Source organism: Hylobates moloch, unplaced genomic scaffold (genome assembly GCF_009828535.3).
Source record: "Hylobates moloch isolate HMO894 unplaced genomic scaffold, HMol_V3 SCAFFOLD_14, whole genome shotgun sequence".
NCBI classification, from domain to species: domain Eukaryota; kingdom Metazoa; phylum Chordata; class Mammalia; order Primates; family Hylobatidae; genus Hylobates; species Hylobates moloch.
Window position 1 is genome coordinate 120,836 of NW_026652289.1, and position 26,886 is coordinate 147,721.

Sequence of the window (26,886 nt, forward strand, 5' to 3'; positions counted from 1 at the left end):
ATGGGCTCATGTGAAAAGGTTCTCTCATTAAATCCTGAAAAGCAGAGCAGAATTCAGGAAGACCTGGGTGAGGATTAGGGTGACTGAGGCTTTCAGACCAGCAAGAGGGAAGAGGGAGGATAGTCCAGGCAGCTGCTTAGACACTTTAAAGTCGTTCCTCTTCAACTCAAATTTTTTACTAATAAGCAAAAATATAAAAACCATTAATTTTGAAATTTTACATGTAGTTTCCTTTTAATTCTCCATTACCGAAATTGAACATCAGACAAGAGGATGAATGCCATGCACAGTGTTACAACACTGTTACTGTATCCAATTTAAATAGAGTATGCCTTCCCTAACCCTTTAGGACCCAAAATTTATGTAACATTATCTCAGATAGGAAGGGAATGCTTCCTCCTCCTGTTCTTTTTTTTACATGGCAAGTAACATGCACATGATTTACTGAGGATATTCACGGGCAGCAAGACACAGTGGCACCAGGTCTTCTTGCCCTTTCTTTAGAACAGCCCGGAAGGCTGAAGGCCACCACTGTGGCAGGAACCAGGTGAATACTGGAGGTTAGTTACTTCTCTGCCATGTCCCCCCCATTGGTTTATGCTGATCATTCCAGTAGAACCACTTTGAAATAAATCAGCTATATTCATCATCTGAAATCAAACACAATAACCAGTTTGCATAAATATAACATCTAAAAAACCATCTGCACTAAAACAGATAGAACCAAAATACAAATAACCCACAAGAAAAAGTAAGAAGTATATGGAGGTCATAATTCTTAATAGAAAGAGACTCCCACATGTCAGTAAGAAAAAACTTGACCATAAGGACTGCCAAATCTGATCAAAATACATCAGATAAGAACTAAAAATGGCCATGAACACGAGGACATATTCAACATGACCAGACACAACACTTATTTGCCTATCAAACTGTTAAAGAGTTATTTTAATCTTGAGCACATGTCCATTGCCAACATGCTTGGCATCTGCAAAGAGGCCTTTTCCATGCTGTCATCCTGCCTTTCTGGAGGGCAGCAGGTACCCAAAGCTTCACACCTGGCATGAACTCTGACCCACTCACTCTACCTATAAGAACCGAGCCCAAGGCAGTAATTGTAATCATGGCAGTGTAAACGTGCATCTGGGCTCCCTGCAGTCCTGTTGAAACAACACTGATGTACAGCAATACAGCAAATACTACATTTACTCATGGCACACTTGTAAAATACAGCCATTGAAACATGTAGAAGAATATATGTAATAGATTTAAAAGTCTATAATTTATTAAGTACAAAAGCAAATTACTTAAAAAAGCACTTGATCCTAATTTTGTAAAAAATTTTTAAAAAGAAAAAAATAAATCCCTGAGAGGGTTTATGTTACATACGAATGCTGCTATTTACTCAGAGGTAGAATTATAAGAAATTTTAATTTTCTTTATACTTTAATGTGCTTTCTAGATTTTATGCTATAAGCATAATTGCTTGTATAGTCAGAAAAAAAAGCAAAATAAAATACAACCTATTCGGGGTAATTTAAAAACCCTTTTCACACATTTCAAAATGCAGAATTACAAAGTCAACAACTTTTATTAACATAATGATATAAAAATTTTAGTGTGATATACAGAATTCCCAGAGTAATTCTAAAACATTTTAATGCGCTTCTTAAAATCTTAATTTACAAGACACCTTGTCTTACCACCACTGACCTTTCAATACAAAAAGTTGACAATTTTTGTTTGCTATAAAACTACAACATTAAGATTGGAGTTAGGTAGTTTTTTTTTTTTCTTTCCCTTCCCAGCCATTCTATTGTAAGGAATGTCCGTTAGACTACTTCCCAAACCTCTGTATGTCAACAATAAGTTACACAGATTCTGTACATAATTACAACAGGATTATTAGAATTCCAGTATGTCACAACATACTTTACCACAGTCCAACACCATGGGGAAACAGGGCTACTATGCACAGTGCTATTTGTAGCCAGACAGGAGTAAAACATGAGAGCTGGCCCAGTTAGCCAGTCTCATGTGTGGAGAATTAATAACAGCTTTGTTAGGCACTGATCCAGACTAATTCTGGAAAAACCTGGTTGTTTCTGTGAAGCATGCATGATTCACAAAATTTTCCACCCTCAATACCCCAAAAACCCAACAATTTCATAACATACTCTTAATTAGCTATATAAAAATAATCTATATCTTAGATTCGTGCTTGACTTCAAATTCTTAGAAGTAACTAAAGGACTTTACATTCTCTTCTTTGATTTAGGTTCTGTATAATTTTAGATCACTCAGCTTAGTCAAGTTTGAACAAAACAATAAAATGGTTTGGCCAAATTTTATAGGCACACAACTCAAAATGCGAAAGGCAGTGAAGAATGTAACCATCTCCACCTTCAATACGAGGCAAAGCTGTTCCCTGCTCCCCTCAACTGTACTGCCGGTACTCACCAAACAGCACTATGGATACGAAAACCTTAGACTTTACCACAATGCTTCCAAATCTGCTGACTTGGAATAAAAATAATAAATCAGTACACTTCCACGAGAAGAATTAATATTGTAGTGTTAGGAAAACTAGCAATTTAACTAAACAGCATCAAGTTACAAACCAGGAAAGTGATTTAAAACTAAATGCTGGCTTATCTTTCTGAAACAAAGCATCTAAACTTGACAGTCCAAAATGGCACTTATTGAGTGTCCGTGACAATATATGCTGACAAGCAGCACACTTTTTTTTTTTTTTTAAGATGGCATCTCGCGCTGTCACCCAGGCTAGAGTGCAGTAGTGTGATCTTGGCTCACTGCAAGCTCCGCCTCCCAGGTTCATACCATTCTCCTGCCTCAGCCTCCCGAGTAGCTGGGATTACAGGCGCCCACCACCACACCCGGCTAATTTTTTGTATTTTTAGTAGAGACAGGGTTTCACCATGTTAGCCAGGATGGTCTCAATCCCTTGACCTCGTTATCTGCCCACCTCGGCCTCCCACAGTGCTGGGATTACAGGTGTGAGCCACCGTGGCCAGCACACCTCTTTCAATAAAGAAACTGGCAGAGGAGGCACTGTGTGTGACCACAGTGCCCTCTGTGAGCAGGGAGGATGGGTCCAGCTTGCTTCCTTTTTCCATCAGCCTCCCTGTGAAACAGAAGTGAGGCAGCTGGTTTGTGCTCTGCTATCTTCCCAGAATCAAGCTTCTCCCCGTAAATGGTCTCAAGTTTCTCCCGTAAATTCTATATATGAACTTGTCATTTGAAGTGGGAATAAATAACTGAATTTTAAAAATCAGGAACTATATTTTTAGCCTAAAGAAAGTGCAAACTTGCAGTACAGCAGAGAACAACCTCGGTGCCTGTGATTCCTCACAATGCCCACGCCAGGCCTTTCCTTTCCTTTCCTTGTCTCTCCATCTGTTAAAATACCAGCATCCGTGTTTTTGTAAATGTACTTGGCAGATTCAAAATATTTCTTTAAATAATTCAGGAAGTGCTTTCTAAAAGAAGATGCGGGGAATTGTTGAGCGGGATCTGTAAGAGCACAGGAAGGGCGGGTCCCGGTGAGCGGGCTCTGCGGTGTCTTCCCACATCACACCTTGGATGCTGGGGCTCATTCATCTCCGGCACCTGGGCTGGTGTGCTGCGCTCACATGTTGTAGGCCACATAGATGGGGTCCAGCTGGTCAGCCAGGAAGCCGTCCCGCAGGTGCATGCGCTGCTTCTCACCCCGAGAGTTGATAGGGATCACCCCTGGGTCCACAATGACCACCACTCCCACGACCAGGTAGTGCTCCTCCAGCACCACGTTGGTCACCAGGGCCACCAGGTCCAGGGCATCCTGCTCTAGCCCATCCAGCTCCACCACCACCACCAGCAGGTTGGTCCAGGTGAATACGGCACTGCAGAGAGAAGAGAGACTGGGTCACACAGATACAGGCACAGGTCACAAGGGCCAATGAATGCTTGGGAAAGGGTGGCACAAAGAAAAGTGATGCCCACCAATGTCACACAGCCATTTAAGGCCATTCACAATCTAAAGATCAGGCCAGATCCATTTTATAGGATGTCCATTCCAACTAAAGCTTTTACTGAGAATCAGGAGCATTACCTGATGCTGAAAGCTGTACCTGTCCCAACACAAGTTCCCTACAGGTGAAGGAATCAGGAGTCACAACCATGTGAGAAACTCATATTAAAAGTAGAAACACTTCAGGATGAGACCTGTGGAAATCTACATTTTGCCTGTGCATTTGGGGACAATCTCTTAGCTTACAACTTACAAGGAAACGGAGAAAAAAACAAGCCAAACCCAAACAAAGGCAGCAAGGTGTGCTCTGGCACCATGTTTTGCAAAGCACATCCAGAGGCAGAACCCACAAGAAGTCCTCAGCCCTCTCTGGCAATGCCCAAGGCCCAAGGTAGATAGGGCTCGTCTACACGGCACCCAGCTCCACTGCAGACCAGGGTGACAACGCAGGAGGCCTGTGCCCAGGGCCCAGCAGTCCTTGGCTCTGCTCCAACCGACGCACAGCACTCATGCCCGGAGGAAGGGCTGGATGGACCACGTGGAGCCGCCCTCCACCTGGGCTCTTACCACTCAGCGATGCTCCTGTGTGCTCGGATGACAGAGGTCTCAATGTCGATGGGGTGGTACCGCATGCCTCTGAGCTCCAGAGTTTCATCCAGAGACCCCACCACATACAGCGCGTCGTGCCGCCCTGTGAACAGTGTGTGTTTACACGTGCCCAGAAAGCTTAGGCATGCAGAGTCTGGACACTCGTATCCTCTGAGCCCAACCAGGGGCTCTCAGGCACAGGGAGGTCTCAACTCAAACATCATGAGGTCGCTCATCACGTGCAGAAAGGGTGAGGGAGGTCCTGGCAGAGCAGGCTGTTATCTCTGCAGCATGGAACCACCTCAGGAAAGTTACAGCAAGTGTGAGCGTATTATTAAAAATAACTTATCTCTGTGAACGGGACACCATCTATAGGAGCTACCAAAAGTTCTGCCTTATCTGGCCAGCTTGTGGTGGCTGCACAGAGTCCTCTGGACATTGGTCACAACCTTGAATGGGTTGTGCATGGGGAAGGCACTGGGAAAGACGCAGCGGCGGAGAGGCCGGCCTGGCCTCGGGGAGAAGCCTGGTAGCCTTATCACCAATACCGTCCCCCACGCCCTCGGCAGAGGCCAAGGGCCTAAGGACAGTGAGGGGCAGTCATGGAGGGAAAACAGTATTTTCAGAGAAAACCGCTGTCAGAACATCTTCCCCCAACACGGAGCAATACCAGACCACAGCAAGGAGTGAGGTGTGCTAGCAGGTGACTAAGCTCTTGGGGAGCCCAGGTCCTCCCCACACAGCACTCACGCGGGACTTCACCACAACCTCTCACCTCCACTGGCATCAGTGAGCTCTGTTCGCCGAAGGAAGCCAAGGTAGCCGGTCCTTGCCCAGATGGTCTGTGTGTCTCCAAAACTCAGCCGGGCACTGAAGTGGTCAGCATGAAGCGCCTCCTCCCCGTAAACCGTGTAGTACCCGGTGGCATTGTGGGGGCTGCTTACCCAGATCTGGTGGGCCCAGAGGACAAGAATGTGATGTGTTACCAACCACCGAGTTCAGATTCTGTCACGAGACATCCGCTGGCCAAGAATAATGCTCCAGAAAACACTGAATGAAGTTGGGGTGGATAATATTCATTGTCTCTTATTTTATGAACTTAAATTACAGGCACAGAAAGCAAACATAACTTTTCTCTCCTTAAATACTGTGTTTCTCCTTTTGACCCAAGAATGTCATCTGTAGGACTCTATCCTACATGGGTAAGTAGAGAGGGGCAATTCCACCTTCCTCACATCCAACTATTGTTGGCAATAAGAGAGGGCTGGGAACAACCCAAATTCCACAACAGGGACAGGCTGAAGGGATGAGGGTTCCTACAGAGTGGAGAGCGTGCAGCTGCTCCGACTCACAGTAAGACAGAGGCCCTGAAAACAGATGGCACGTCCCAGGGTTAACGTCAGCCCCATGCGTGTTTGTGTGTGTCCACTATCCATGTGCACGTGTTTGTGTGCACCCGCATATCTACACACGTACACATTTTGTGCATCCGTGCAGACCAAGGGACCAGAGGCCTGTGCCTGCAGGACCAAGTGTCACGGGGCCCTTCTAGACAGAGTCCGTCCAGAACCCCCAGTCAGTTCTACTGGCTCTAAGACGCCCCTGCATGGCAGCGTCCGAAAGAGAAGGGGGTGGCCAATAGGGACGTTTCCCTTGAGCATCTGCCACAAGGGGTGGGTCCCCATGCCTGGCTCAGACTCTCCATTTCTTGTGGGCACACCCTTGACTTACAGACCTGGGTTTGGCTGTGCAGGAAGTGGGATGGTTGAGGGGAGGGTCCTTCACTCCAGCCACACTCAGGATTGGGACCCAGGACACCTTCCCATCAGGACATGGTAAGGCCACCTGAGGGGCCGCACGCTCACACCCTTGTCCCAGTCAGGAGAAGCCGGCTGAGGCTGAGTGATTTCCCTCTGGGCACGGCTTGCTGGAAGCCCCCAGTCTGGCTTCACAGCAGAGCCCACAAATGATGCCTGTGCCCACCTGGTTTGAAGACATCAATTTGACAGCACATTCCCCAGGAGAATAGGACTAGGAACGTGAGCCCTTATGCTCCCATGACAACAAATCAATCTGCACATTCGGGACATGACTGCACGTCAAGCTGCCACCACTGCCTGTAAATAATGAGTCATGCCTGTCCCAAATTACAGCAAGATGTACGTGCAATACATGTAGACATTTCAACCCAACGGATTCCTGTATAGCCTCTGTGTTCTCAGGGAGACCCACACCCTCCACCTGTGTCCTCAGGACAAGGGCTCTTAGCTCCTCAAACCTCCCAGCTGCAGGTGGAGGCCCCGAACTCTACTGGTGCAGAGTTCCCTATTGCCAGTTCCCCCTGGGTCTGTGCTCCTGCCTGGGTGCCAGGGACCACGTTACGTAGCAGCTGCTGGGTCCTGCACAAGGTAGCTGTTTTCCACACTGCCACTGGTTCCTGTGCAGCTCCTCTCACCTATCAGTGCCCTCAAACCTAGGGGTTCCCCTCTGTTGGTTAGGTCAACCTAGGGATGAGGCAGTTTGTCCTACAGTACCCCAAAATCCTACATAGGAACTGGGTCTGGGAGGTACATGGGGGAAGGGCCAAATGGTTTCTGGTAGATTCCCAAAGGCAAGTGTTATTCCACAGTTTAGAATTCCAAAATCTGAAGCAAAAAGGGAAGGAAGGTGAAGCTGGTGAGGCTGGAGGGCTCAAGCCCCTCCCACGGGCCCCTGCCCTCAGCTCACCTCTCCCAGGTGTGAGTCTCCCAAGGGTCCTTTGGTCTCGGTGTGTGCGATGATGACCTTCACGCCGGGGAGGATCTGGAAGGAGGAGAGCTATGTCCCTTGTCAAAGAAAACATGACACGAGACTCTCTTGATTCAGTGACATTAAAATAACGTCCCTCAGAAGTTGGCCTGCAGGACTGATGTGCTTATGTCAGGTCAGGAAGTTTAGAGGCTGCTCCAAATTTGACTTTGAATTTTGAAAGAAATAAGAGATGTTAATAGAAATAAGCAAAATGACTCCAGTTCCTGAGAAGGGATCCGGAGGGGCAGAGGGTCACTAAGCCTACAAAGACAATCAGCCAGGTGATGCCGGCGCACCTGATGGGCATCCATCCAGGGGTGCAGTGACCCTGCTGTGCCCAGCCCTGCAGGAGGCACATGTCTGTCCTAGTTCTTGGCCAGGAACCTGACCATGAGGAAGTTCTTCCTGCCTGTGACTCCAAGTCGGTCCAACCACTGAGCACTGGCTCTGTGCCAATTCAGGACGGCAAGAGGCCACCATCTCTTACCTGGCCTCCCAGGCCCGGTCCCAGTGTTCCCTCACTGGGCTCAGGTCAGACCACCTGACTGCACAAGGCCTGGATGCTTGTTCTGTGTCCTCAGTTTCCTCACGTATGAAATGGGGGCAATGACACTGCAGGCTCAGGGCAGGCAAGAGAAGGGGACGAGGGGCCACACGGAGGTGTGAGCTATGGTTAGCACCAGACCCTCCCCGGCGGAGTGGGACTGTTTTGTTTCCCCAGATGCTGTTGGAGCCTCCACCTTCTCCCTGCATGTCCCAGCTGAGCCCCAAAACCAGAGCTCTTTCCAGGACACAAACCTATCAGGCCCAAGTGATTGTAACAGCAAAATAGGAAAAAACGCCCAATAAAAGGGGGTGAGCTAAACAATTACAGTGCGGCTGTACATGGCAGGGCAGGGCAAAGAGCGACGTGGAGGCCCCATGACCCAGGGAAACCTGCTGAGTTTACACCAAGGATGATGCAGGGCTGTGTGCAATGGCGGCTCACATGTCCCTGTGCTCAGAGAAGGGAGGACGTGCAGCAGCCCACGGCTCCCGCAGATGTGCTGTCCACTAAGTTCACCCAACTCCACTCTCGGCTGGTCTACCGCCTAAAGTGACTATAACGGGACATGGGAAGGGAGCTTTTCAAGCCCCTGCACCTGCAAGTGAGTTCACTCACTCACGCACTCCTTCTGCTCTCCACACTGGCCTCCCTGTAGCTCCCACCTCGAGGCCCTCACAGCAGCTGTGCCTTCTGTCCGCAGTCTCACCCCTGCTGCCCTGCAGGAGTCTGTGTCCTGGACATCACATGGCTTGGCTGGGTCCCTCTCTGGACCCCTCTCTGACTCCCCACAGGTGGCTGTGGCCATGGCAGTGAACGGAGTCAGGGTGGCCAAGCTCCTTCTCTTGCCTCTGGGGTTGTGAAGGCACCAGGACCCCCGGCTCATATCAAGCCTGGCTTACTCTTCATGCTGCCCTCCTGGGCTGTGTGGCTTCTCCTCCTTCCTTTGAACCTTTCCTGGTTCAGAGGATGCTGTTCTGTGCCTAAGTCTGCTGACCCCTTGCAGCATCTCAGTTTTTTCCTGGGAGTCCTTGGGCCATCTCAGGATCCCCTAGATCCCCCACAGGCTCTGGGGGCCTCTTCCCTGCTGACACCCTAAACTAGGGCATGAGATTTTGCCATCTCCAACTTATGGCCAGGGCCACTCCATTTAACTCTAAATGTGTAGGTGGGCCGGACCCCCGCTCCACGGCCCTGGCCCCAGGGGCCTGAGGCCTGCCACTCACCCAGTGGGAGTTCTTTATTCCTGAACCTGAAGTTCTCCCTTTCTTGGCTTTGAGCTCAGATGTGTGTTTAAAGACATAACTAAGTAATTCTATGTACCAGCCACAAAGGAGGGAAGGAGGCTTCTGCAGCAGCTGAGCCCACCCCAACCAGAAGTCGACCCGTGTTCATCAAAGCCGCAGCCCCCAGCACCCTCCACGGGGTGATGCTTCAGACAAAGGTCAGACACGACTCAGAATGCACGCGTCTTGGTTTCCACTACCTTTCCAGACTCCATCAATGGCAGGCTGTGCGGAGAACCCCGTTCTACCAAACGTACCCTAAAAATTAAGGGAACAATTTCAGTATAAAATTTACTACACAGGTAGTAATGTCTGAAAGGGCAGATCATGAGGTTGGAAATGATCACCTGGAGGGTCTGTTGACAACAGTCAGGATGTCAACCTTTCCACAGCACACCTGCCACGAATGGCAGGGACACCCCAACCATGCTGCGGTCCCAAGTGCCGCCGCCCGCATGCACTCGCCACCCACCCCATGTGCTCACAGCAGCTCACTCTACATTTCTTTTAGGTCCTCCCTGAACCCAGCAGGCCCCTGGCGCCAAGTAAGCTAAACCTAGTGTTTACATCAAGCTGCAGTGTGGCCATACTTGAGAATCCAGGACTGGGATCTGAGCTTCAAAGCTGGGAGGGGCCCTGATACACATCTGACCACAGACCAGCAAGCACACACTGTATGCACCACCATCGTTTATCAAGATGAAAACTAAGTCAGATTCTATGACAGCATCGGGTAAGAAACGTTCTTGCGTATCCAGCAGATGGATAACTTGTCTTCTGTCCCTGTCCCTCTAAAAACCAAATGTCACAGGGGCCACTCTTATTCTTCCTGGTTGTGTGACAGATAAAGGGATGTTAACTGCAGCCCTGGGGACACGGGTGCACGGAGATAGACACTGAGCTCCCCTGGGAGGCACGCCTGGAGTGGGGCACACTGCTCTCCTCTTCCTCTTGATGCAGATGGCCCAATGTAGCCAGCTGTCCTCTCATGTGCCCATCCAGGTGTCCAGGTAGGCCTGACTTGGCCCAGCTGTCCTCTAATGCCTGGGTCCCGGGGGTGCACAGTCAGTGCAGACCTGGTCTGCATCACTTTGCCACTGGGTATGAATGGGGCCAGGCAGGCTAGGAGCATTACCTGTCATGGCGCAGTGCCCGCATGTCCACGTAGACGGTTGTGGGGTCTGGGCCAGCTGTGCCCTGGAAGGAGAGCAGCAGAGGAACTTCTGTTCAGGGGCCTCACTTACATCTTGTTTCTACAGGCACAGCTGCATGGCAGCTCCTCCCTGGCCCCCAGGGACACCCGAGAAGGTAGCAGCTCTGCTCCCTGCAGTGAGTCTGCCTAGGGGTTTGAGGTCCCCCAGGCAGGCTGATGCTTTCCATCCAAACATCCACAGAGCTTGACAATATTGAGCGAAACACTCAATGACTCTGAAAACACCAAATCATGCCATTTTACATTTCAGTTCTAACAACTTTCTATTCCCACTGGTCTTTTGCTGTGATGAAAACACCATTAGGATTTGAGGGGCATTTCCACCATGCTGTCAGACAGGGCCTGGCCTCTCACCAACCAGCCTAATTCTACTGGGGACTGCTCACAGCTGAGACTCACTCAGGTGAGATGGACGGCAGCCTTCACCTTTCTACTCCCTTCCTTTCTGAATATTACAGTTAACATTAATCCCGACTAAAGGACATTATGTGTCATTTTATTCAATAAGGAACATCAATTAAATGAGTACTCTGATCAACATCACCCTTAAAGATCCCAGACAACATAAGCTATGCCTGCACTGGAATTAAACACCTCTGCACTGGAACTAAACACAGCCCTTCCTCCCAAGGCAATGCTATGAGCATTAACGTTTTTTGAAAATAGTTTTACTTTTAAATTTGGTTACAAGGGAGCTTTTGTAATATGTCAAGTAATACCCACTGTGAACAAAGCAAGACAGCAAAAGAAACATGTTTGTCTAGAATTCACGAGAAAGTCACATGAACTCATGGGAGGGGGAAGCACAGAGGCACCAACAAGGTCAAGGTCAAGGTCATACCTGCTCAGCCAGCTTTCCCAGCCTGTTGGGCTGACAGAGGCCAAGGAGGCAGCAGAGTGAGACAGGGAGGAGACAGCCACAGGAAACACACACAGAAGCAGCAGCCACATGAGAAACACAGGGAAAGAGAGAGCAAAACCCACCTCTGTATCTTAAAGAGCAAACGTGAACATCCCATTAACATCATTTCTGCAATCATGTGTGGCATCCACACCCTTCCGACGTCTAGCAAGGAGGCCCCAGGCTTGCAGACACAGAGCCGCTAACACAAAGGCCGGCACCCACGCTCAGCCACAGCCTACACAGGAAGCGAGCTCACAAAAGGCTCCCGCCCGATCTCCTCTGCTGTGTGACAAGGGTCTGAGGCTTGAGTGGTCAGGGGTCTTTTTGTGGTGAAGAGGGTGTGAGCAGAGCCCCCGCCCTGCCCTGCGTGCGCTGCCACTGTGATGGGGAGGCACAAGGCCAAGCAAACACTTTGGAAACAGAGACAGACCTGCACTCAGCCCTGCTCTGGCACGGACAGGTGCCACTTCTTTCCAGCTATTCTTGTACTATGTGGGTGAATAAGGCATGCAATATGTAGGGTTATCTAAAAAGCCATTTGGTTTTAAGATGTTTTTAGAAAGAAATGAAATTGAGATACTAGTCCAAAATCTGGGAAATAGCTGTAGCTATCTGAGGAAGCAATAAACAGAACTGCCATGAGCTCTTCAATCTCTGAAACTTGGTGATACCTATTTTTTTTTTTTTTTGAGACAGGGTCTCGCTCTTTCGCCCAGGCTGGAGTGCAGTGGTGAAATCTTGGCTCACTGCAACCTCCTCTTCCCAGGTTCAAGCGATTCTTGTGCCTCAACCGCCCAAGTAGCCGGGACAACAGGCGCACACCACCAGCCGGCTAATTTTTGTATTTTTAGTAGAGACGAGGTCTCATCATATTGTCCAGGCTGGTCTCGAATTCCTGACCTCAGGTGATCCGCCTGCCTCGGCCTCCCAAAGTGCTGGGATTACAGGCATGAGCCACCACTCCTGGCCTGAAACTTGGTGCTTCCTTTTAATAAGACATTTCATGGTTTCAGAAATGAATTTGAGTCAATACAAATTACCACATTTATTAATGTTTTAATTTAATATTGCTAGATATCTTAAAACAGTAAGTTCAATCTTGCTTTAAGAACTTAGCTGTGTTTTATATCTAACTTAGAGAGTCTTACAGTTAAGATATTAGTCACTGTTCAAAAACAATTTGTGTTTTTTTCCAAATAAGCCTTTCTTCAACTAGAATAGAATATCTTTAAAAATAAGGCCCTTGAAGCTAAAATGTTACATGGAAATGAAATATCAAAGGCTCAGAGAAGGAGAAATAGATCAGGCAGGTACAAAACTGCACAGTAACAACTGGGAAACTTGGTCTCCATGCTGCCAACAGCCAGCTTTCGAGAACCGCAGGCCCCAAGCACCTCACCTGGAGGCAGATGGCCACGTTGACCCTGCACCCGAACGTGGTGCTTACGGCACGGGCCGGGAGGCCCAGGTCCTTGAAGAGCTTGGAGAAGGACTGGGTCAGCGCAATCCTGGGCCGCTCCTCGGCGACCACCATGCATGTGCGCACACATGACAGGTTTACCCCCTTCATCTGCGGGAGGGGTGAGCAGTCAGGCCACAGCCACAGCCAAGTGAGTTGCCAGGGCCCCGGGCACTGTCTTGGGAAATCTCCGGGTGGGCACACAGAGGTGGAGTTGGACACCAACCTCCTCTCCGCAGGCTGTGTCTGTCCCACAGAATCCTAAGTGTGGATGCACTAAAGGATTCCCATCTGACCTGCATCCCACACCTGCCCTCCCACGCAGCCACACCTGCATCCCACACCTGCCCACCCTGCTATCTCGCAGGGACTCTGCCCTACCCCCGCCCCCACCCTCCTCTCCTGCAGGGTGTGGAGCTGCAGAGACAGGTGGGCCACGGGAGGACGGATGTGTACATAGGGCCCCTAGTGGGAAAGGGTTTTCTCTACTTCCTCAAACTGCAGGGAGGGGCCTTGGGAGTCTTGTTTTGTTGTTTTTAAACTTCCCAGGGCTGTGGTCTGCAGCACACTCAGAAGCCCAGGTCTGGGCACTCACCCTGAGGACACCCGTCTGTGCGCCCAGGCCCTTGGTGCACATCTCCATCACAGAGTAGGAGCAGAAGGTGACGCGGGCCTTGTACTGGCTGACGGCCGACAGCCACAGGGACACGTTGCTCTCCAGCTCCAGCGGGGGCACCAGCACTGATTGGTGTCCCGAGTAGACACTGCGAGACGGAAGGCTCGTGAGGCTCCGCCTGCCCACCCAGCACCCTGGGCACTCCACTCTTCCCTTCCTCAAGGACACTTCTTTTCCAGCCACAACAGGGGCATGATTCTGTTCTGACACCAAGTGGGGGGGTTTGGTGGAAAACATGCCACAGGGTGAAGGTTGGGGGATGGCAGGCACGGGGTCCTGAGCTCTGCTCCAAACACTTGGAGAGCATCCGGGGACACCACTCCAGAGGCATTCACTTCTAGAGACGGGTCACCACTTTCTAGTGTTTGAAGGAATCAAGCAGATTCTTCCCAAGCACTGATAATGGACAGTGTATTTAATGAAAAATGTATTTTCACTCAATTTCAGACTCAGACTCTAACCCACTTCATCCCCAAACAAACCCACTCACACACGTCTCATTGGCTTCCTGAGCACCCAGAAAAGGTGCTTTAGAAGGCCAAGGTTCCTAAGAGCCACACGAGCTGCTCCCGCCTGGCAGGCAGCAGGGGCCCTGCACTCACCTGCACAGACACCACAGGGCAAAACCAAGGCCACAGTAGGGGTCGAGGCAGATGGCGATCTGCCGCGATGGGTACAGCTCACACTGCAGCTTTATGGAGCGGCATAAGGCGCTTGTGGCCGCGTGCGACATCTTAGGAGTAAAATAAAGTTCAAAAAAAAAAAAAAAGTGAAATGAAATTCAGTGATGTGCAGGAGGGGAGAGGGTGGATGGCAGCGTCTGCTGTTCACGTGGCTAGACCATAGCTCCAAACTACCAAACATCATATTTATTTCCTTAAAAGATGGTTGGCTCAAATCCCCATATAACCTAAATAATACCCAAGAAATGGTACACTAAAAATCTTTGAAACAAAATTTCAGGATACTGAATTTTTTTTTCTTTTTTTTTGAGGCAGAGTCTTGCTCTGTCACCCAGGCTGGAGTGCAATGGCACAATCTCAGCTCACTGCAACCTCTGCCTCCCAGGTTCAAGTAATTCTCCTGCCTCAGCCTCCTATCTGGGATTAGAGGCACCCGCCACCATGCCCAGCTAATTTTTTGTATTTTTAGTAGAGACGGGGTTTCACCACGTTGGCCAGGATGGTCTCCATCTCTTGATCTTGTGATCCACCCGCCTCGGCCTCCCAAAGTGCTGGGATTACAGGCGTGAGCCACCACGCCCCGCCTGAAAAATTTTAATTGAGCTATTGACTCCCAGCAAGGTAAGAGATTCTTCAAAGCCACCAGTTCCTGTAAGCTAGACAGTCATAAATCAGAAAGTTTAGACATGACCAAAATGCATCAGAAAACGCATTACTCTCAGGCTAATCACATTTTAGCGTTTACTGGTATTTAACACAAATCTTAAGAAGCAATATTTGTTGCTTTGTGCTTTGCGTAAGAAGGACCTGCCGGTTTAAATCTGCATCTGACATCTTTTCTGTCCACTCCTCCTGATTTCTAGGGGCTGAAGCGAACAAGATTTCAGAGGACGTACCTTCACTCCCGCTAATATCCCAGTGGTTGACACGCTGAAGTCCAAGTATGCGAGGACATCGGGGGAGGGAGGCCTGAAAATGCTCGCTACCTTCTTTTTCGGGATGTCATCTGTTAAACAGGAGACACCAGCAACATTAGCGTTCCCACATGTATTCTGAACGCTCTGGGCTTTGACAGGCAAGAGGCGACACATGATTTGTCCTTGGGAGTCCTGCAGAGAGTGAGCTCAGACGGGAGTGGGGCCATGACGATGCAGGCTGTGTGTGCTCAGGAAAGCGTATTTCATTCTTCATCGAAACGCTACCTGGTCCCACCAAGACCACACTGAGCCTGTGGGGATGGGGGACGAGGCAGGGCGAAGAGGGGAGGCATCACGTCACTGACCAGTAGGAAAGATTAGAGGACTGGGGATTTGCCAAAGGTCACAGAGCCGATGGCAAAGCCCAGATGAGCCGAGTCCCGACCACAGCAAGAATAGCTATGGACGGGCTCTGGGTTCTGCGTGCTTCATCAAGTTCTCGTGGCCCCATGAGCCAGACACCACTGCCTCCCTGGGTGCAACTGGACACAGGCTCAGCAGGGCAGGCACTGCTCCCCTTGAGGCAAGCCCATGAGGCTTTGGTGCCATGGCCAGCTGTCTGGCTCTGAGCCTGCCCTCCCCTACACCAGCTGCCCTGGCCCAGCCCCACCCAGCCCAGGCTGAGACAGGTCCACGGCAGAGGAGAGCCAGGGGAGTTTCTGACCCTCACCCTGTTGGCTCACAGCATTTCATGGGGCATGACAGCATTCACCAATGATGGGGACAAGGATGCTGGAGTGGCGGCATGCGGTGGGAGCTGTGTCCTCAAAGCGTTTGCAGAAAGCCTCAGAGAGCTGCCAGCCCCCATGCCAGTAGGAGGCGGGTGAGAGGGGCAAGGCTGTGCTCCACACCACTTGGGACTGGGTGCGCCTGCTGTGGGCTGAGTGGAGCATGGGTTTACACATGGGACAGGGACCCCTACTCCCCACCAGGGCCCGGGGCACCCCCTGCTGTCAGCCAGGCTCCTGCCAGGACTGCTCTTGCCTCACGTGTGTTTTTGGACGGCAGCCACGCCACACCACACCTACAACGAAGAAAGGAAAAGAGACTGGTCCTGGGCAGTGTGAGGGCACGCACCTGTGTCTAGGATGGTGGGCCAGGTCCTGATGTCCACGGCAGCAGCAGCCTCCTTGGACCTGAGCAGCCGTGTGACAGCCTGCGTGGTGAGGACGCATGCAGACTTGCTGACCTGCATGGCGAGGGGCCAAGGGTGGGTGGGTGGGGCCACTCGAGCTGCCCAGAAAAGGGGGCAGCGGAGGGCAGCCTTGCAGCCTCCCACTCACAGACCCTGACCCGCGGGCCAGGTAGGCGCACCTCCACGATCATCTTGACGGTGGGCAGTGTGGTGCCGAGGTTCTGAGGGTGCGGGGGCCGTACGGTGACAGGCACGCAGCCACAGTACAAGCAGCCATAGAACGCGGCGATGAGGTCCACCCCTGTGGAGACAAGGACTGGCTGTGAGGAGGCCGGCCGCAAGAGGCTCCCACCAGCCTCTGTTCACTGTTCCTGTGACAGAGGAGGGAGATGGTGCTGGGGGGGCATGGGTGACTCCTGGGTTTCCAAAGGGGTAGCTGAGCTGAGGAGGCAGACACATGCAGAGAGGAGGGGCTGAGCTTAGTTTTGGAAGATGCTTCGGGGAGGGAATGTCTAGGGGGCTGCTCAGGATAGGTGGCTGCTTACAAAGAGCTGCAGGTGGACAGCCCCACAGTGAGCCCACCTGGTGGGTAGACCAGAGCCACATGGTCCCCAACACTCAGCCTTCCCTTCTCCATCAGAGCCGCGGCCACTCTCTCAGCCCTTTTGTGCAGCTGGACACAGGTTGCAGTGCTTGTGACGGTGCCCTAGGAAAGCGATCTTTGAGCTCATCTTCTGCGTGCTGGCGCGTGCAGGTAGGCTGTTCGCAGATTGCATGCACACCACCTGCACGCCACTGCACACAACACCTTGTGATTAGGGTCCATGATAATGACAATGTGTCAGTCCTAGGCGTGCGGCTGGTGTCTTTTTTTTTGGTAGAGATGGGGTTTCACCATGTTGGCCAGGCTAGTCTCGAACTCCTGACCTCAAGTGATCTGCCTGCTTCAGCCTCTCAAAGGGCTGGGATTACAGGCATAAGCCACCGCACATGGTCCGCGACTGGTGTCTTTTCTCACCATCTGTACTCTCTCACTAGCAGTGAAGGGACAGGCACGCAAGCATCTCCTGTGTGGTCCCAGCTAAGAGGGAGAGACGCAGGCACTCCATTCACCCAGCGCAGAGCCAGAAACACGTGGCTAAAGAAGACCTTTCTGGCCTTTTCAATAAAATATTCCATACAACACCATTATAAACAAATAATAAGCGATAAGCAAACATCCCTGAATTGTACTATTTTGCATGCCCACAGGTCACCTGCACTGAGCCTGGGCCTGTGTCATCTGCAACCGGCTTTCTCAGAGGCATCTGTGTGTCTCCTCTAGGACTGACTGCACCAGCTCCTTCATTCACCCTGTCTCTCTGCTGAGGGGCACTGGGGCTATGTGACCAGTTCAATGCAAACAGAAATACCTTGTAACCCTACCTCTCTGCTCAGGACACTCATCCTCCCTGATCCCCTGCCAGGCCTCGCAGCTTTTTTAGTCCTTCTTAAGAAGACAAAAAGTGCAATTCAGTCTAATAAATATAAAACTCTAGAGCAGACCAGTGTAACATCAAAACTTCCTGCTTCTCGATTGGTGGCTTCTACTCACAGAAGGCAGTGGAAGAGAGAGACCAGTGGACGCACTTATGTGCTGTGTCCAGGCACAAGGGCTGGGCAGATCCTGAGATTCCAAATCCCGGGAGCTTTGCCAGTCCATGTGAGTCAGGGCCCCATCAGGACAGAACCTGAGATCTGGACTGGGACTCAAAGCCTGCAAGGTCCGGGATCCCACTGCATCCTTAGGGAAAACCCAGCGACCCCCAGCCTTATCTGCATCCCCTACCTGGGACCACCTGGCCCCCACCACACTGGCCTCCTTTCCTGCCTTGAGCCACTAGGCATCATTCTTCATAGACCCTGCTACCCAGTTCCATTCAAAGCCCCCTCCCCAGCACTCCAGGTCACATCCCTCCACTGTATTGATATTGAACTTCTCACCATAAGCTGATTTTACCTTGGTCAATGATAAATCATTGGCTGGTTTGTAGGCTTTAGAACTCAATCAATCATAAAATAAATGTTTACTGGGCATGGTTCTAGATGCTTCCAATACACCAGAAAAACAAAGTCTCTCTCCTACGGAACTTGTTTTCTAGCAGGAAAGACTGATTTTAACCCTCCTGAGAGTAGGGGTCCTTTTAATCTTATTACTGTGCACATTGTAGGCATCATTAAGTATCTTTTTAATTCGAATGAGCAGCACCAAAAGCTAGAAGAGCATATTCTTTTTTTTTTTTTTTTTTTTTGAGATGGAGTTTCCCTCTTATTGCCCAGGCTGGAGTGCAATGGTGCAATCTCGGCTCACTGCAACCTCGACCTCCCAGGTTCAAGCAATTCTCCTACCTCAGCCTCCCGAGTAGCTGGGATTACAGGCATGCACCACCATGCCCTGCTAATTTTGTATTTTTAGTAGACATAGGGTTTCTCCATGTTGAGGCTGGTCTGGAACTCCTGACCTCAGGTGATCTGCCCACCTCGGCCTCCCAAAGTGCTGGGATTACAGGCATGAGCCACCGTGCCCGGCCTAGAAGAGCATATTCTAAGCCACAGTGACCTACTCTTTACAACACCAAAGCTTAAGAGTTCTTACAGCTTGTATGGTGCGTGGGACAGGAAGTCTTGCGGGGTTTTTAATTATTTAACTTTCTGCTTGTATGGTGCGTGGGACAGGGAGTCTTGCAGCGTTTTTAATTGTTTAACATTTTGCATTCCTGCCCACAACCTGAATATGAAGATTACAGCTTCTCCTTCTTGACATCCTGAATGTTCCTAGCATAGTGGAATGCACACAACAGGAACCTGAAACACGTGGGAATTTCCAAATCAGCAGCAGGAGCAGGGCAGGAAGCAACATTTGTCATTTAAAAGCTGTAACCAAATGTAGAAATTCTAAATGGCTAATTTTTTACAAAATAAACGTTTCCTTTTAGCTCACAAACTTAGGAATATTTACATGTATACTGTTTTTAATTTTAAAAACTTGAGCTGATGAAAATTTTCCACAAAATCAATAGAAATACTATTGTGTGAAATGTGTGGAAAACAAGAAAGGAAAGGGCAGGCAGAGAGAACTGCACCAGACAAGGGGGCTGAGTCCACAGGCACATTATTCTCTAAACATGAAAATAACCAGGACACTGGCATCATGAACCAGACAAGCAAAGGGCTCCACCGGCCCACAGGTGTTTCCAAGCCCTGCGGCCGCGACGCTGCCTCACCTTGGCGTTCAGCAGCAAGAACAGCGGGTGGTCGGGAGTGGTGTGGGCACGCCACTGCAGCACGTCAGCCAGGAACAGGAACTGCACGAGAGGGCGACTTGGTCACTGGCGCCTCCAGGGCACGGACATCTGTCCACCCGTCCCCGGAACTGGCCAGTCACCTTCCGTGCCTGGTCACTGTCCTCCAGGTGGGCGAGCTCTCTCCCGGAAGCCTGAGCGATTCTCTTCCCAGCAACCAGGTTCCCCACGATCATTGAGGCTGGTCCAACCTCTAGAAATGGGGGAACTCTGAATGAGAAGCTGGTAACTTCTCATATATAATCATCATGTGACTTTATTTCCATTACAATTTTTATTTTGAAAACATACTTGAATGAGGCATTTAACTCTTCTACTGAGATACAAATATTCAGAAAGCTAGCTACAAGGTTTATGCTAAGTGGCAAAGAGAATTTCTCTCTTAAACATAAACCACGCCATATCGAGAAGTTTACTACGTGACATATCTCAGAGGATATGATTTGGCCCCAGTCACAGCAAAATTCTTAACATACTTTGTTTTACTGTACTTTATGTATAAATCAGGAAATTAAATCTTCCTGATGAAATGTATTTAGTGATATGTGTTCAATAATTAACAACAACAACAAAAACTTTGGCATGTACTAAAAATCAGCAGGACCAAAGAAATGAAAAATTGCATTAAAGTTAAACCAGTCTCTAAAATTAGCTTTTAAATGTATAAAATGAGGGAAGGAAAGTTGACCATTTGCTGAGAGATTTCCAAGGTCCCATCAACCCAGCGTCTGTGGCAGGTCCCAGGGCCGAGGCAGGCAGCTGGCTCCTGGGCACAGGTGTGGCTCATGCCCCATAGCACAGCGTGGCCACAGAGGCACTTTTGACTTTAAGCTCCAGTATGATCCTGGGCATCATTTCTAGCCCTAGGGAGCCATCTCCTAGCCATGCAAAGCTAAGATGCCATCCTTGAGTTTATCATTAAAATTGGTTCCTAACAGGCAGGTGGAAACCACCATGCAGGTGATGTGGTTAAGTTCCCCCACGTGTGGCTGGTTCCAGGACAGCAGGAGGCGGCACCATTCTGGGGTGCACACTCACTCTGGCTCTTGACCCCAGCTCCAAAGACGTGGGCAGTTGGCACTGGAGGTCTAGCAGGGCCGCACCCTAACCACAAGCACAGCTGTTATCACCGTTAGACTACAGAGCATCCTGTTGTTAGGTTCAACTAACCTGGTTGTTTCTGACGAGGTTTGGGGAGGTTGGTAACACAGGTGTGAGGGCACATCAGCACATTACACGGGTGCAGTGTCCCTTCCAGAAACCGCTGTTTGGTTTCAGAAATGTGAATCCCTCCGAGAGGAGCCTTGGGCAAGGTGTTGGCAGGAACCAGGGCCAGACAGTACACGCCCACCTGGTGGATGCTATCGATGGCCTGAAAGGGAAGGACCCTGTTTGGCACAGGCCCCCAACTTGAGGCTGGGGAGATGCTGGGTGGGGGACAGGAACATCCCCTCTGTGGACCTGTTCCCCAGGCCAGGAAATGGAGTGCCCTCTGGACACGCTGTTAAATGAGGAAACAAGATGAAGAGGAGCGTGTGCAGTTTTCTACCATTTAACTCAGAAAGGGGAAACACACACCCTGTATTTGTGCACACACGTCCGCATATCTGTGACCAGAGGCTGAGGAATGGGGCAATGAGGAGATGATGGTGAAAGGGCACAAAGCCTCAATCAGACAGGAGGAGGGAAGTTTTTTCTTTGAGATCTATTGCACAGACTGGTGAATATAATAATGTACATTTCAAAATCACCATGAGAGTGCATTTCAAATGTTCTCATCAGAAAAAAATATTGAGGTGATGGATATATTAATTATTCCATATTGTATTCATAAATTATAACATCACTTCGTATCCCGTAAATACATACAGCTGTAATTTGTCAATTTGCAATGAAAAATACAGATAAACAAGCTGGAGGCAGGGAGGACAGGGTGGAACAAGCCAACCACACGGCACTCGGAGTGGAGTGGGGGTGCCAGCTTGGGAGATTTACCGAACCATAGGCTGTACCGGGTGCCCACCTGCAGCACACGGCTCATCCACTGGAAGCTGTCCTCCTCCGAAGCATCTGGCCGCTGCTCAGCCACCAGGACAATCCGGTCATCGTGCAGCACAGTCACAGAGAACACAGCGATTCTGAGGGATGAGACATGGAAATGGCCACACGGCAAGGGGCCAAACAAGACACAGATGCATTCTCACCCTCACAATGGAAGAGGCCGTCTGTCCTAACATTTAAAATGCAGTCTATCAAATGGGGCTACCTGCTGCAAATTCAAAAAGTAACTCATCATTCTAATCTCCTCGAGGATGGTTGAAATGTGTCTCAAGTCACAAAAAAACAGAGAGGACTTCAGGACAAAGCAAAACAACTCCAAAGACACACATTTTTACAAGAAAAAATTCCTTAATCCGATGTAAATTTCCTGTGCACAAATCTTTGTCTAAAAGTTCTATTTATTATTTTTTTAATCCAACAGATTGCATCTCTATTTTACTAGAGTTAATCTATTCACACTTATAGTGATTAGTATCTTTAGACATGTTTTTACTATCTTAAAAATTTCAGCATGTCCTCCTTCTTTCTGTGTTGCCTTTTCCTTCTTTTAGACTTTGAGTTGGTATCTCTGTCTTTTCCTTTATAAAGTAAGAAGATGGTCTCCCCACCAAACCCCTTATGTTAGGGTGTCTACCATTCTGACTCTTGACTTGACTGGTGTGTGTACACACACACACACACACACACAAAATTTACACAACAGACCTCACCTAGTACTGAGTTCTCCTTACTCTCACACATCTTATAGCACTTCCTGAATTTGTTTCTCTTAGTATCTTGACCAAAACTGTTTTCAGTGTGGACCTCTGTGTGTCAAAACTTCTGAAATTTACATGCTTAAAAATATTTTTTATTACAACTGCAAAATAAAGTCACAATTTGGATAAATTGGATGCACTGTTATCTTGTGCCAGTTCCACTGTGGGGAAGTCTGATGTGTTTTGCTTGGCTTTTGTGTGGTCCATGGTGAGAATACAGATAAGCTCAACATGCCATGGGGCTCTCTGTGGACCATTTCCCAGTCCAGAGAACCCCAACCACCTGCTTCCTCAGACAATCCCTGCTCCACTCCACATATCCCTTCTCCCTGAGTCTGCTATCTGGACACCAGCCCTTATTCTCTCCCATCTCTCTTAATAGTTTCTTTAAAGTTCCTATTTTACTTCCAGAGTAGTTCCCTAATCTGACTTTCCACCTTCTCAACTTGTTCTCTAGCTGTATCCATTTTATGTATTCCATCTACTGTGTTCTTTGAACAATTACTTTGTTAGCATTTCTTGATCTTAGTTCATGTTGCAAATCTTCTATTGCTCTTCTTCCAATGGCACATATACTCTCAATTGGTTGTGGTTCCATTTCCAAGCTCCTGTATTCCTCAGCTCTTCCCTAGTGGGGACAGGGAGGCTATCCTGCCTGCAGATGCAGTCACCATCAGGTACAGGTGGCCCTGCGAGGGGGTGGTCTCCCTGCTCCACCTCAAAGCAGGGTTTGGGCTACCTTGATGTTATCCCTAAGGACACCTGCCCAACGTGTCCCCCATTTCTGCTGTGAGGGGCAGGTCATGACCCTGGCTGTGCCAACCTCCCCCTGCACGCAGGCACGCGCGCGCACACACACACACACACACACACACACACACACACACATGCACACATGCATGAGCATAGCCTGCCCTTCCCAGCCCCCTGAGCAATCTCCCACCTTCTCTGTTGTCCTTCCTCTGGGCTTTTTCCTCAAGACTAACCATGATGACACACCACTTTGCAGAATCCCCTCACGATTGCTTTAAGGGCTACTCAAAGGCAGGGTCTGACCTGGCTCCCAAGTACCTTAGTTTGAGTAACAAAAGGCACATCCTTGGCCAGGCACATTGGCTGACACCTGTAATCCCAGCAGTTTGGGAGGCCAAGAAGGGAGGATTGCTTGAGCCCAGGAGTTTGACAGCAGCTTCAGCAACATAGTGAGACCCTATCTCTACAAAAAAATTAAAAAATTAGCCAGGCGTGGGGTGCGTGCCTGTGGTCCCAGCTACTCAGGAGGCTGCGGTAAGAGGACTGCTTGAAGCCCGGGAGGTTGAGGCTCCAGTGAGTTATGATCATACTACTGCACTCCAGCCTGGATGGGCAACAGAGTGAGACCCTATCTTTTTAAAAAAAAAAAAAAAAAAAAAAAAAAAAGCACCCACTTGAATAAAATAAAATTTTAAAAGGCGGCTGGTTGAGTGGACCAGTTAGGGGAAGAGCTTCCTCCCAGACAAGGAGCTTGGGAGTAGAAGGAGCAAAATTATCTTCCTGGCCCCTGTGCCCAGGGGCATAGGCCCAGAGGTCTATTTATTTGCTCAAGAGAATCTCTAAGGTCCTTGCTTTACACACGTAGAAAAGTTGAGTTGATTTTTATTCCAGAGGCAATGGAGGGTGTCATGTGTCTCGCAGAGAAAATGGCACTTGTCTGTTTTAATTCATATTCCAAGGTTATTAGGAACTTAGACCCATTTCCCTTTGCTTTACTCAATTCTTCCCTCTCTGATTTGTCCCCTTGAGCCTTTGCCCCAAATTTTACATCAAAACCGTATTTTCTGAAGGAATCCAAGGGACTCTTTGGACAGTAAGGATATTAACTCTGGTATCATTGCTGCAAATATTTTCCTTCTACTTTAGAGTTTTCTGATGTACAATAATTTTTAGGCTTTGTGAATTCAAATTTGCTGGGCTTTCCATCTACTGCAGAAAGACTTCCCAAGCTGTAAATGGAAGGAATCTACTCCCGGCGCAGGGGTCCGCAGCGCATCACCTGCCTCTGTAGACAAACTTCATAGGCTCCACGGCCAGCGCGGTGGCCACAACGTCATCTGCATTGTGTCTGCGAACTCCAGTGACCATCAGCCCGTCCAGTTTGCCCACGATGAAGACCAGGTTGTCCTGAGGGAAAGGGTGTGGGTCAAGACTCCACCCACACGGGCAGAAGCTGGATGTGCCAGGACCATGGTCAGGCCCCCCAAGAAGGGGCCAACAGCACAGGAGCCTCTAGCGCCTTGCAAACGAGTCAATGCCCCGCAGACCCAATCTGCAACGCAGGCCCTGTGACAAGCTAGGCTTGGAAGAGGGGCAGCCTGTGTGGAAGGAATGCGGGCTGGTGGGGCAGCATCAGGAAGGGAGTCATCACGGGAAAGGGGCAGGCTATGTGGAAGAAAGTGGGGCTGCTGGGGCAGTGTCAGCATGGGAAAGGCTCACAAGTGGGAAACAAGTTGTGGGTAGTTTGTGAAGGACTGAAAGCTGCTGAGCTAAAGGCAGGGGTCCCAAACCCAGCATCAGTGACCCAAACCCCTTCTGGGCTGACAATACCGTCGCGGGTGCTGTCCTGTGCTAATGTTGGACACTGAGCAGCATCTCTGGCCTCTAGGTACTCACTAGATGCCAGAAGCACTCCCCTCCCTTGAGTTGTGACAAGCAAAAATGTCTTCAAAAGTTGCCAGAAGTCCCCTGGGAGGGAAGGGGCAAAATTGCCCAGTTGAGAGAAACACTGGGCCAAGATGTTACAAATAGAAGTATTTATTTTTGAATAGTTTAGACATCCAAAATGGTAAAGAATGATATAATGAATACTCACGAACCTGCCACTCCATATAAAAAGCAAAACATCCTCAACCACCCTCGGGACCCCCCGACTCAGGCCTGTGTGCAGGACTGTGCACCAGTCTCGGAGGTGTGGATGGCCCTGCACACAGGTAGGGTGATGGGCAGGGAGGTCAGCGCGACCGACCAAGGCCACATGGGAGGTCAGGAACGGCCAGGACAAGGGTGGGACTGCAACGAGGTGTCCCCTTAGCCACGCCCCCTACCTTCTCTGACTGCCAGTCCTGGTACAGGAGGACATACTCACAGGCCCAATGAAGCCCAGCAGGCCCGTCCTGGTGAATGGCCTGTCAAAGATGGGTGCTCCTCCTGTGGTGACCGGAACTGCCTGCACAAAGTGGAGAGGGGCACGATCAGGCTGTGGACAACCAACCAACTGGCCAAAAAGACCCAGCAGGCGGCAGGAGACTCAGCACCATGTATACGCCTGCTGGCCAGGGGGAAAAAGGAGGCTGGCGCCGCATAGGCCCAGTTTCTGTGGCCTGGCTGCTCCATCTCCTGGGCAGGCCTCCTGAGGCAGGACACGAGCATCCCTTTTACCTCTGCTCTGGGTGCCTGGCCTCCCCTGGCCTCACTAGACTTGTCCTGAACAACTCACATCACAACAATGCAAATATAGCAGAGGGCTAGTTTCCCTGGGGCCACGGTGAGTGCCTTCCTCTCAGCCACCAGGCCGCACCCACGCACCCTTCTCCCATGCAGGACTGTGGGAAGCACGCTGACTCCCAGCTCTCCACAGCGTGCCTGGTCCTGGTACTGGCCTTGCCCTCACTCTGGGAGGACACAGAGGGGGATGCAGGCCATGTGCCAACAGCCCCAGCAGGGCCTGTGTGGAAGGAGACCATCCACGCAGCCTCTGCAATCCCCCAGCCCCCAGCACACCTGGGGCCCCATGAGTGCTCATGCAACTTAACTTCAATATGAAAGTCAGGAAAAGGGACAAACCTCAAACACATTCTTCGTGATTCCAAGCAATCCATAGTACGCTGTGCCAGTTGCACTGGAATTGACGCATATTTCTCCCACTTCATCAGTTTTACAAAGATAAGGGGTACCTTCTAACTTCACAACACATACATTAGCTAAAATGAGAAAAAAAAAACTCAAAATAATAAAGAACGTGTTTAAATGGATCATTCACAAAGATCTCCTTGTTGCTGTATGTGCAGTTATGGAAACAGGATGTTATATACACAGCATCTTCTTATAAGGAGTTTTATGACACAGATGATACACATGCTACCTAGCTGTAAGTCTTTATATTTTGTATGTAATATTTTTTATAATCAATGTAAGGTGACCAGAAAGTACAACACATCCTTCATGTAATAAGCCCCGGTTGACAAAATATTTCCTGTACTACGATAAATAAACCCTGTGCCTCCTCTTGTCATACTGCCCTCTTGGGTCCACATGGGGTGCTGCTGGCCCTGGCTCCTGACCAGCACCACCACACACGAGCCCAGGACACCAGCTCCTGCTCCAGAGCCTGACAGAACTCTGCCCATGCCTGCCCCCTTTCTAGTAACCTTATTTTAAATGCTAATCCGCCACGTGACTCCAGACT

At 49.7% G+C, this 26,886-nt stretch overlaps 1 protein-coding gene across 6 annotated transcripts in view; it reads right to left on the reverse strand.

The window, feature by feature from the left end:
- Positions 1-1,572: 1,572 nt before the first annotated feature.
- The window catches only part of DIP2A (disco interacting protein 2 homolog A), a 109,767-nt gene continuing 84,453 nt past the window's right edge, over positions 1,573-26,886 (reverse strand). For 3 of the 6 annotated variants that reach the window (XM_032174545.2, XM_032174541.2, XM_032174540.2), the window contains 21 exons: positions 26,265-26,401; positions 25,567-25,647; positions 24,478-24,605; positions 21,650-21,764; positions 20,797-20,998; positions 19,710-19,819; positions 19,549-19,629; positions 16,868-16,991; positions 16,465-16,586; positions 16,228-16,339; positions 15,070-15,179; positions 14,093-14,223; positions 13,410-13,578; positions 12,755-12,925; positions 11,293-11,322; positions 10,374-10,435; positions 9,439-9,496; positions 7,346-7,420; positions 5,394-5,568; positions 4,598-4,721; positions 1,573-3,902 (listed from right to left, as the gene is read on the reverse strand). In XM_032174545.2, coding sequence (XP_032030436.1) covers positions 3,650-3,902; positions 4,598-4,721; positions 5,394-5,568; positions 7,346-7,420; positions 9,439-9,496; positions 10,374-10,435; positions 11,293-11,322; positions 12,755-12,925; positions 13,410-13,578; positions 14,093-14,223; positions 15,070-15,179; positions 16,228-16,339; positions 16,465-16,586; positions 16,868-16,991; positions 19,549-19,629; positions 19,710-19,819; positions 20,797-20,998; positions 21,650-21,764; positions 24,478-24,605; positions 25,567-25,647; positions 26,265-26,401 — 2,570 coding nt within the window. In that variant the 3' untranslated portion in view covers positions 1,573-3,649. Of the gene's footprint in view, positions 3,903-4,597; positions 4,722-5,393; positions 5,569-7,345; positions 7,421-9,438; positions 9,497-10,373; positions 10,436-11,292; positions 11,323-12,754; positions 12,926-13,409; positions 13,579-14,092; positions 14,224-15,069; positions 15,180-16,227; positions 16,340-16,464; positions 16,587-16,867; positions 16,992-19,548; positions 19,630-19,709; positions 19,820-20,796; positions 20,999-21,649; positions 21,765-23,875; positions 24,606-25,566; positions 25,648-26,264; positions 26,402-26,886 lie in introns of those variants that run through there. The other 3 variants (XM_032174544.2, XM_032174542.2, XM_032174547.2) reach the window with 2 other exon arrangements.